This window comes from Sardina pilchardus, chromosome 1 (genome assembly GCF_963854185.1).
Source record: "Sardina pilchardus chromosome 1, fSarPil1.1, whole genome shotgun sequence".
NCBI classification, from domain to species: domain Eukaryota; kingdom Metazoa; phylum Chordata; class Actinopteri; order Clupeiformes; family Clupeidae; genus Sardina; species Sardina pilchardus.
The window spans coordinates 7,241,818-7,254,250 of NC_084994.1; the positions used below are offsets into that span (position 1 = coordinate 7,241,818).

General features: G+C 40.9%; 1 protein-coding gene across 1 annotated transcript; it reads left to right on the plus strand.

The window, feature by feature from the left end:
* Positions 1–4,522: 4,522 nt before the first annotated feature.
* LOC134076073 (zinc finger protein 135-like) lies at positions 4,523–6,161 on the plus strand (the record flags this gene model as incomplete). Its single annotated transcript, XM_062531079.1, has 3 exons — positions 4,523–4,667; positions 4,909–5,538; positions 5,707–6,161. Coding segments are annotated over exons 1-3 (1,230 nt in total), but the record flags the coding sequence as incomplete, so codon positions are not given.
* Between the last annotated feature and the right edge of the window lie 6,272 nt (positions 6,162–12,433).

Here is a 12,433-nt window from a genome sequence, read left to right on the forward strand (position 1 = left end):
ATGTCGCTTCACATCGTATTCTCCACCATGCCCCAGAGAAAAACGCAAATGCAAAATGCCCTCTCTGCTTCGCCGTCTACAGGTCTTTGCCAAGAGTAGCCTATATGTTGCGGTCCATTCGCTAAAGGTGTATCTTCTCTTTCTCGTGGCCACACTGGCCATGGCTAACCTGACCGAAGAGCGCGCTCTCCAATTTGAGCTCTTTGACAACGTTGTGGAGGCGTTCGTGCACCAGGCAACAGTTTGATTGACGTATACGACTCAGCCTATCGACTACCGATTTTATTGCTCTCCTTTAAACTATTGGACATAAGTTAACACTCCGCCTATGGGCGTATCTGTGTTTTTTATTTCCAATTGGCCAGGGTCGAATGAAAAAGCGGGACAGATGCTCAATTTGCGTGAGGCGGGACAAAGGGTAAAATTGCTGTACAGTACAACGTAAAGCGGGACAGGTGGTCACCCTACATATCATTGTCGTCGCTGTCCATGGACACAGAGCTGTCCTCATCATCACTTTGAACAGGACTGGGCAGAGGGGTTGAGGTGTGTTTTGGGATTTGTCTCACAGTCTGTGTACCCACACTGACCATCTTAGGCCTTACCTGAACAGCTGTGATTGAAAGGAGGCCTTGTGTTAGAAAAAGACAACTCTGATGTGGAAGCAAACCAATACAACAGTCCTGGTTACATCCTCTAGAGTGGGTTCTCCAACTAGCAAGTCCCCTCTGTGTTAAATGCACCACACATGACAACAATCAGCCTCAGATATAAGACCAAATACATCCTACCTGCTGAACGTCGCAAAGGTTTTATGTTGCACTGTGAGCCAGCGTGATGGTAGTTGGCCTCTGGTTCTTCTGGGTCTACATGCACAGTAGGTGCTCTCTGTGAAGGTCCCGCTGCATCTTCCAAAAGCTTCTCACATCCAAACAAATGCAGACAAGTCAGCAATACACCCTTGAACAAACAAATGCTATTTTGCTACATTTTAAGACAGCAAGAGAATAATGCGAAACTCTAAAACTAGAACACGATGACAAGGTTGCTGACTAACGTTAGGGTCACAACGCTAGCCTAGGTAATTCGAATCAAATGAGTATTTATAAGAGTAAGGCCATGAGCATTTCTAAGACATAAACTATGATTGTAAACACCAAGGATGTCGTAAACTGGACATGCCGAGTCAAAGCAAATATGTTACGTTGGTATTTATCGCATAGCTCTGTCAACTTTGGCAGTGCTATCCCTCTGCTAACAGCAATGACAACAAAACTGCCGTAGGCTACTAACTAATTGACATCAAGTTTTTTATGTTTATTTTTTCTTAATCTTATTAGACTTACAGTGAGCAGTTCCCGCTTCAGGATGGCATTTGATCGAACGGCTCGTTCATCGGCTCGCGGTTGAGCAGCTGCTTGTCCTCCTCCGTCGACGGATGATGGAGCCATATGCACTGAAGGCACTGCATCGGTTAACAATCTCACTCTGCTCCTGAAGCCCATTTCAAAACCCCTAAGATCACCCGGGACGTAATCTTTCTCGGTGAAATGGGCGCTGCAAATGACCGAGGTCTTGCTGACTGAGGCAGCACTGAAGTCAGCGCGTTTGGTCCGAACAAAATGAACCCAGGCACGGAACACAGACCTTTCTTTTGTAGGAAAAAAGTGGACCCTGTGTCCGGTTTTGACTGTATTTTTGCACCCAGCGCAAACACAGTAGTTCACCATTGTGAAAATACACCTGACCTAAACTATATGCTACCTGACTAACTAAGGCTAACTAGGCTAACTAACTAACTACGGGACTAACTAACTAACTGACTACAAGGCTAACTAACTATAACTACGCGACTAACTATCAACGAACTAGGCTAACTAAATAACTAACTAACTAACTAAATAAATAATCACTAATGATATCTCGCACAATTATCAACACAGCTCACAACAAACTTCTCTTCAACTCTGAACTTTACTAAAGGTGTTGGCATTCCCTTAATTGGGCCCACCCCTTATTAAATCTTGACCTATCTAAACCACTTATTATCACCTCCTGATACTTTCCCCCAATCAAAAAATGATTGACATATTCTTGAGGGAGGAGGGAGCAGGAAATACACAGACGCTCGCAAACTCACACACATCAGCACGCTCTTAGACCGAGAGGGAAGGACAGATAACCATAGCAGATAACAGCTGGTAGCGTACAGCTCAGCGAGTCACTCTTATGACGTCAACCGACTCGTAGGGGAGTTTTAAGTAAGTACTGAAAATAACGAACTTTATCATCTTATATTGTGCCTTTATGTGTCGAAAAACATACAAAACAATACATCGACTTGTCAAACATGTATTTCCCCTATATATTTTGTGTTAATCATAATTAAAAATGTAACTTGGCGCACGGGCTTTAAATGCACATTTAGCCAATCAGTTGCAGGAATGTTGTTACTGGAATGGCAGCAGATTGTGGTAATGATCCCCATGTGTATGGGCACAGTTGACACATCTGATGGTCCTCAGGTGAGCAGGGCCATAGCTTAACCTGCAGAAAAACCTGCAGAGGATGGTGGGTGGGGGTGGGGGTGGGGTGGATGAGTGAACTGAGAGGTCATGGAGGTTGGCTTTACTATCTTGTATAGGAATGTGTCAATTTTATATAGCTGTCTTGTGTAAGACAGTGTCTAAGGTAATTTGTTATCTTATATGAGAAGATGTCTATGCTATTTTGCCATCTTGTATGAGAGGGTTTCAACTAGAGTTTCTGAGTGAGCCAACATTTAGAGTTGACGGATCATAGGAAATTCCCCCATACCCCGACATATACCTGAATCAAGCTCAGTTGACCAGGACACTCATAGCCATTGACTGACTAGTGAGTTAGCATGCTACATTCCCATGAGTGAATCCAATTGACTTCCTTTACGAGCCCAAAGCAGCAGACAGACACTAAGACAATAATACCCGTCAGAGGACAACACAACCTACTCTCTCAACCCACTCTCTCTCTCTTGCTGTGAAGCAAACACTGTAAGGCCCAGGAATGTGAACCTGCACAATATGGTACCAGAGAACCATCACTACTCAGACACCATAATCTGAGGTACTGCACCTATAGTACAATGATACCCGTCAGAGGACAACACAACCCACTGTCTCACATGTGAAACAACACAGGAAATGTCTCCTGCTCCTGAGCCATTGTTAGGCTCCTATCAGAGCAGCAGCACTTACTGGTTTTGTGCTAATTTTATTCTCCATTAAAAGTGGCTGTGAAGGAAAAACTGTAAGGCCCAGGAATGTGAAACTGCACAATATGGTATCAGAGAACCATCACTACACAGACACCATAATCTGCGGTACTGCACCTATAGGTGGCACTATAATGTTCAACTTTACTTGTTGAATGTTTTAAGTAGAATAGCACAAGCTGACCAAGCTGATGGTCCTCTTGTAGGCCATAGCTCAACATGCAGCAAGGTGGGGATGGGGGATGGAGTAAGTGAACTGAAAGGTAATGGTTTTCTGCACCAGACTCCATAAAGGATGTCTATAGTATTGTGATATCCTGTGTACTCCAGTCATAGCATTGGGTTCAGTCATGTAAGGAGGCCTGTTTTACTAGTGAGATCACACTGTCCTATTGTGGAAGAACTCTGCTTCACTTGTGTAAGGGGATTTTTCAGTGCCTTAATTTCTAGACTATAAGGCGCACCTGAATATAAGACGCACCAGCGGAATTTAGGGAAAAAAAACAAATAGATTACAGTAGAATGGATTATGACCCAGTAGAATAGCTTTTGCATGAAATGGAGGCAGCTCTGTTGCTTAGATGTTATCATATTGCTGTAAGCAGCTTTGGATAAATTAGTCTGCGAAATTGATACATGTAAATATTTTAAATAATTCAAATGTTGCTTTTCTTAAAAACAATCCTGCATTTGTTTATACAAAATGTAAACAAATTATTTTTTCACTGTTAGCCCTCCCTACATACCCTATCACATCACCTTTCAGTTCACACCTCCTCCCCCCCCCATTTACTCTGTTGTCCAATCACCTTCCAGTTCACACCTTACTTCCCACCCCCATTTACTCTGTTGTCCAATTACGTTTCAGTTCACACCTCCTTTGTGGAGATTCTGCAGGTATGCAAAACACTCATGCACATGGAACTCCTTCCCAGAATCCTTTGCCAGTCTGTTGTTTTGAATTACAAAAGCCTCTTCTGCTGATTGGTCAATGTTTGAATACAGTTGCTTGATTGATTGGACAGAAATGGGTTTGAGAAACATAAAGGAGTTGGGTCAGATGACTGAACTCATTCTTTTCACAGAGTTACAAGAGTGAGCTGATGTTTGTTGGAGGGAAAGATTGACTGAATTTAGTTTACAAACAACTGCAGTCTGTCTGAGATGTCTAGACTTATTGAACCATCACAAGACTCAATGCCAGTGAAGAAGGAGATAAAAGAAGAAGAATTTGATGATTTCCTACAAGAGTATTTGCTCAACACAGACATGGAGGAAAGTCCTGGACTGGGCCATGGCTGTAAGACACAGGCATTATGTACCTACAAAGAAGAGCCATTCTCACCAGTGGAAATTAAAGAGGAAAACCATTCTGATTTTGGAGAATATGAAGACGCTGACTCATCACCTACAAGTAAGCTGTAGAATAAAAAATCATATTAGGACAGTCTGTGGCGGGATTGGGATTATTCTGAGATGTGTAATCCTTAATTTCAGACTTGAACGCTATTTGCTGTTTTATATTAATTGTGTCCTGCCCTTGAATACGTATCTCTGTGTCAGTGTTGACCCTCACAGATGAGTGGAGAGATTGCATGCATTGTTGTAGGATAAATACTGTTGAGCCTATTTTTAATCATCCTCTTATTTTACAGATGCTGGAAAGATCAGAAAAGGGAAGAGTTTCAAGAGCAGGTCTGATCTCAACCCACATCAGAGAACACCTACTGGAGTAAAGCCATATCATTGTTCAGATTGTGGAAAGAGTTTTACTCGGGCATATCATTTGAAGACACATCTGATAATCCATACTGGAGAAAAGCCATATCAGTGTTCAGATTGTGGAAAGAGTTTTACTAAGGCAAGTAATCTCAAGATACATCAGATGATCCATACTGGAGAAAAGCCATATCATTGTTCAGATTGTGGAAAGAGTTTTGCTCAGACAGGTTATCTCAAGATACATCAAAGAACACATTCTGGAGTGAAGCCATATCAGTGTTCAGATTGTGGAAAGAGTTTTAATCAGGCATGCGATCTGAAGACACACCAGAGGATCCATACTGGTGAGATGCCATATCATTGTTCAGATTGTGGAAAGACTTTTCCTCAGGCACGTACTCTGAAGATACATCAGATGATCCATACTGGAGAAAAGCCATATCAGTGTTCATATTGTGGAAAGAGTTTTACTCGGGCACATCATTTGAAGACACATCTGATGATCCATACTGGAGAAAAGCCATATCATTGTTCAGATTGTGGAAAGAGTTTTACTAAGGCAAGTAATCTCAAGATACATCAGATGATCCATACTGGAGTAAAGCCATATCAGTGTTCAGATTGTGGAAAGAGTTTTACTAAGGCAAGTAATCTCAAGATACATCAGATGGTCCATACTGGAGAAAAGCCATATCATTGTTCAGATTGTGGAAAGACTTTTGCTCGGACAGGTGATCTCAAGAAACATCAGATGATCCATACTGGAGTAAAGCCATATCAGTGTTCAGATTGTGGAAAGACTTTTACTCGGGCAGATGATCTCAAGAAACATCAGAGGATCCATACTGGTGAGATGCCATATCATTGTTCAGATTGTGGAAAGACTTTTGCTCAGGCAGGTACTCTGAAGATACATCAGATGATCCATACTGGGGAGAAGCCATATCATTGTTCAGATTGTGGAAAGAGTTTTGCTCAGACAGGTTATCTCAAGATACATCAAAGAACACATTCTGGAGTGAAGCCATATCAGTGTTCAGATTGTGGAAAGAGTTTTAATCAGGCATGCGATCTGAAGACACACCAGAGGATCCATACTGGTGAGATGCCATATCATTGTTCAGATTGTGGAAAGACTTTTCCTCAGGCACGTACTCTGAAGAGACATCAGATGATCCATACTGGAGAAAAGCCATATCAGTGTGCTACATGTGGAAAGGGTTTCAAAACCAGTGGAGAGCTTACTGTCCATCAGAGAACACATTCTAAAGTAAAGCCATATAAGTGCTCAGATTGTGGAAAGACTTTTTCTTATGTGAGTAATCTGAAGACACACCAGAGGATTCATACCGGACAAAAGCAATATCAGTGTTCAGATTGTGGAAAGACTTTAACCCTCTAACCGCCCAGGTTTTTTTGGATTTTTGCATTAAAAATTCAAAAGGCCATGGCTTGAAAGTGGTCAGAGATAAAGTCCTACTGTAAATGTGAAAATCATTGAGTATGAACTAAAGTTTATAAAGGGAGTAAATGTACTCATCTAATTTGCATATTGTGACGTCACAGGATGGCAATAGCGTCAAATTATGCACATTTCAGTAAATACTGATTGTTGAACACATTTGAGCAGTTTTACTTTGATTTTTGTAATTTCTCCAACATAACAAACAAACAGGACCACAGCCACATGTAAACCAACAATAGTAAACTATTAGTATTACCACAATCCCTATGTTACTATATAATACAGTAGCCTGGTCAAATCAGTTCCTATCGCGGATGACTTTGTAGTTCTTCAGAGCCCTATTTTTACTAGACCTGCTGTCTGCACCATGACAATTACAGACACTATCATCATGACTATCACTGGCACCAAGCACACCATGCTTGGTTGAACCCTTTGGTCAACATTGCTGCAGGTAAACATTGACGTACACACGCAAAGACCCACCTCCATTCACAGACGCATCTTGACTGTCACTGCCAATGAACGACCGATCATAATCTCCAAAAGGCAGATATTCTCCTTCAGAATCAGAGTAGGTGAATGGCAGACCCAATACTTCATAACACACGACTTTGTTTTTTAACATTTGCCGTTTTTCTGCTTCAATTTGTGCATAGCGATCGCGCATTTCACTTCCGCGTTATAAACAGGAAATGCGTCTTTTTTTTTTTGTTTCTCGCGAGTAATACAGGCACTTCCTGAAAACTTTTTTACTCGAATTTGGGCTTGAATCGAAGCTCTGGATGTCTGCCAACTAGTGGTGGAGAGTACAAAGGCGATTTGTCACCCTACTCGGATCTACCGTCTGTTTTAATCAGTGATGTTGCTTGTCGCCGTACGGCGCCTTGGGCGGTTAGAGGGTTAATTCAGGCAGGTAATCTCAAAACACATCAGATGAGCCATACTGGACAAAAGCCATATCAGTGTGCAACATGTGGAAAGGGTTTCAAAACCAGTACAGAACTTACTGTCCATCAGAGAACACATACTGGAGAAAAGCCATATATCTGTTCAGAGTGTGGAAAGACTTATACATGTTTATCTAACCCGAAGTCATACCAGAAAACCCATGCTCGGTAATCCTCGTGTAGGAAGCCTTTTGTTATTCAATGTCATTAAATGGTGTGTAATTTCCTGGTACATCAGAAGATCCATTCAGCGGAGAGACCATACATGTGTTCTCAGTTTGGAAAAAAACATTTACTCCGGAAAAGACAGAAGGGCTTAGGCCGCTCAGGAATCTATAAATTAGTACTCAGGTGCTCTTCTGCTACGGGTGAGGTGAGAATCCAAAAGCAAAAAAAGGGTTAGGGTTACGCGTAGGCCCATGTGCTTTTAAAACTACTAGCCATGTGCCATTAAAGGCTTTTTATATCTCAAAAAAAAATCTCGGAGTGCCTCAGCTAACCCTTTTTTTGCTTTTGAAGCAAAACATTTACTACCGTTTCATCTCTCAAGAGACACTAGAGGCTCAGTCTTTGTCTCTGTGTTGTCTTTATCTACATGATAATATCAAAATGTTTGATGGTCAATTGCCATGTACTTATCAATCTGTATCTGCACTGTATTGAGATTAGTGCTCACAATAAACACTTTTAAGATGATACTGTTTTTATTTCTGTTGTTTCCTTATTATACACCATCCCATTATCCAATTATGTTGTAACTGGGATGCCAACAGATTGTGTTAATGATTCCCTTGTGTATGGGCACAGTTGACACATCTGATGGTCCTCAGGTGAGGAGGGCCATATCTTAACCTGCAGAGGATGGGAGGTGAGGGTGGGGTGGATGAGGTCATGAAGGTTGGCTCCTGACTCCATAAGGGGGTGTTCACACTAGGAGGTATTTTCTTGGGTACGGGTGGATGTTTTGCATTATATTCCTATGATACAGAGAGGTTTTATAAAAAATGTCCTGGGCGCTTTTTAAACCACTGCCACCAGCGTTTCCCCTCCTGCCTTGGGTGGTTTCAAGTTGAGAAAGTGTCTACTCTCCAAGAAAAAACACCCCACGTCAAGTGTTCTTTCTAAAGCTGAACAATTAATAAGTCATTGTGAAACTTTATTGAAAGTTATTTTTTCAGAAAAAAAGATGCCGACCAAAACAAAGAAAAAAGGTGCCAGCTGAACAAGTAGTTGTTTTTGTGAGTGAACATGTAGAGCTATATGACATCTTATCTTATCTTTTAAAAAAACACACAGGTCTAGAGTTTTCTGTAAATAAAAACCTCCTAGATTGAACACCTACTATAAGGGTTTTCTTGCTATTGTACTGTCTTGTTTACAGTTTTTTCTGATTGCTTAAGCACATTTTTTGTAACTATTGGCTATTTTTGCAAAACTCTACATACAAATAATGTTGTGTTCTCTAATGCTTTACAGCTGTATTATTCCGCCACTAGGAGGCACTGTAACAGAATGTATGCGTGTGCAGTCACATACTATGTTAGTTGAAGAAGAATGTATGAGTGAGATACTACACACGTTATGTTGCTGCTTGATGTTTTCATTAAAGCTATTTGCTAAAGTACTGTACATTTGCCGTTATTTTGAAGCTCCACTACACCACAAATAACAAAACCTTTCACCAATTATCAAAACATTGTAGTTCTCTTGCAAAAGCGAACACAGCTTGATTAACTCTCCACACCTTTGTAAAAATGGTGTTTCTGAATTAAACAGTAAACTCAAGCCATCTTTTACTAAGCACACAATGTGCCAACTACACACTGATGGTATGAATAAAAGACACATCTGGCTTTGCTTTCTCTGTGCACAAGGTAGGCTACAGTATGTCAGTTTGAGGTCATACTTTTGTCATAGTTCTGTAAACATATAGGGATCCAAACTTCAAGTATTGGTGTTTACACTCATCAAAACAAATACAAAGTCAAAACACAAAATAGTAATTTCACTGAGACAAAAAAAAAAAATCTGTCTACATAATGACGTCTCTCTGGGTACGGCCACACAATTTCATCTACATCGCATGCAATGTCCTCCTGTCCAAGGCACCGGGCTCCTTGTCCTTGTCGTCCTCTCCCTCTCACTCCTTCACCCCCTTGTCCTCTTCCTCTTCCTCTTCCTCCTACTTCTTCACCTCCATGTCCTCCTGCTAGGCCTCCTCTAATTCTCACTCTTCCTGCTCCCTCCATTGTACTCCACACGGATATCTTACCTGTGCCTCATTTACACTGCTTAGGCTGATTGCAAAGTGAACTAATTATCTAAAACAGTTTTCATGATGTGTGTCGTACAGTTGGCAAAACAGTGTAAAGAACAATAAATGTGTGTATAATTTTGCTTGGAGTGTGTGTTACAAAATTGCAAACTGAGTTCAAAGCAGTGCTTGTGCTTTTAGTTTGCCAAACTCAGTGAGTGGTTTTGCTATATGTGTTCATAGGTTTAGAAATTGTGCTACAAGAATCAGGATTAGTGCTTAAGCATTCAGTAAGAGGGTGTCTATGCTGTTTTACTATCTTGTATGGCCACACAGGCCAGCCTACCTGGTGCATAACACAGTTCCTAAAAACAGGTCTATGCTTCTGGTATTTTTTATTGTTTAAATAGCAAAATCAAATGAATGTAAGTATTAGTATATGACATTGTGACAGTTCTTGGTAGCCTAGACTGTGCTGAAAAATACACAATATGTAGTATGTGTAAATGGCACATACAATGACCAGGGTAAATGTTTCTAATTAAAAGTAAATGTTTGTAATAGCCAAAGGTGCATAGGGTTAACTAGCATAACAATAGATTATGGGAACAGACCCATATGTAAGGGCACTGTTGACCAAGCTGATGGTCCTCTTGTAGGCCATAGCTCAACATGCAGCAAGGTGGGGATGGGGGATGGAGTAAGTGAACTGAAAGGTAATGGATACCTGCACCAGACTCCATAAAGGATGTCTATAGTATTGTGATATCCTGTGTACTCCAGTCATAGCATTGGGTTCAGTCATCTAACATACCTGCAAACTCGTCGCTTTTCGGCGAAATTCGCTGTTTTCACAACAAAATAGGTCACTTTCATGATTCATCTAAATCCAAAGAGTTTTTTTTTTCGGGGGGGGGGGGGGGGGGGGGGGGGGGGGGTTAGGGTCCGTCTTCAGATTTCCGTCTTCTCTGTTACCTCTCTCTATCGCCCTGTTAGAAAGTAGTAGGCTACATTTGGCCTGTCACGTTTAATTGATTTGGCCAATCACAATCAAGGCATATGACATCCGCCTCCAACACAGATGAACTCGTAACGGCAGTTTGAAATGTGTGGCGGAAAGAAGTAGCCTATTTCTACAAACAAGACTCACTCGCATTTGCGAGAAAATATTTCGGCATGCGAACGAGGATAACAAAACAAACGCACATGTGCAAGTGCTTCTTGCAGCCCACAATTCGGCCCGCACTTGTAGGTTATGATTGGCAGTGCTCGCTATTTTTTCCTAGCGAAAGACGACCTGTGGTTAACTTCACTGCACAGTAGGCTACTCTTCTTAGATAACGTTTACAATGTCAATATAAAAACAGCATGTCACATAGGCCTAGAGATGATACTCTGTAATCTCCATTGCAGCGGATCTAATTTAGCCTACGTTATTCTACTCCATTTAATTGGGAACGTGTTTCTGCGCGCACGAAAAGGAGAGAGCTAGATGCAGGATGGCTTGTCATTGTTGATAACTGATTACTCCTTTTCATGAGAAACTTCTAAAAGAAAATCGCGAAAACAATAGTACTTCCGCTGCTGAGCATTTATTATAGGCCTAAACTGAGGGGACATAGCAAACCACTCAGCGGAGTTGGCAAACGAGCCTTAAAGTGACAGTGCATCATTTTGAAGAGCTCTTTTCCAAAACGATATAAAATCCATTTTTGAAAACATTCAAAAATCATGTTATTTAATTGTGTATTTCAGGTAATATCAATAAAAAAAATCAGTTGTTTTGTTTAGTGAGTAAAGATAAATCAACTAAGCATAACAGTTTCACTGAGATTACTTTAAAAAAAAAAAAAAATTATGAACATTCATTAAAATGGTGGATATAGCGTTTTGGAAAAGAACTCTTCATTTGGTTAATTAAACAGCATTATAACCATATTTCTTAAGAAATTTATTTTATGCAACAAAATGACTTTGTCATCATTATCTAAATGACACAATACATTTTATATGGCCTATGCACACTGCATTGTGTGTGGCACTGGCCAATTTTCAAGTCCCAATGAGCCAAAATGTGTTGCCACCTCTGGTCACACTTAACTAGCGGTCATGCAGGAAAAGTAGGCCTACAATAAGTCATCATTCATTAGCTTTTTATATAAATTCAGTAAGTTGGTGATGATGTTGATGTTGATGTGTGCAAGTCGGCCTCGTGGCTACGGCCGAAACAACACCCGTGGGAATATACATTACCAACCCCACTCTCACTCGTGATTAGGGTTGTTAATGAATAATCGAATATCGAATAATGTTTGTTAAGAATTTATTCGAATAAAATAAATGCCTAATGAATAATCGTTTTAGTCTCACGCAATATGACAACAGCAACATTTTCCGGTATTTTGCTCGCATGACAAAAACAAGCAGAGATGAAGCGAGCGAGGAAAAGTGCTGGACCTCTGCTTTATTTAGGGGCTCATGGGAACGGGATACCTAGTAAAACGTAAGCAGGAAGTGTTGTGGTTAGAACAACGTGAAGTGTGAGAGTTAGAGAAGTGTGTGTTATGTTAATGAATGCGGGAGAACTGTTTTGTGAAGCATCTCCATGTTAAACGAAAAGAAGCCTATTAAACTGGTATTCCGAGACATCAAGCCTCTTAATTGTTTCATCACCAATATACCACTAGGATAACCCGTGTTTGAACGATTACCTCGCAAGCTGCCGGCAAGTGAAGTTAAAAGTGATAAGATAACGGGCCGACCGGCAAGGTAACAAAATGTTCATCCGA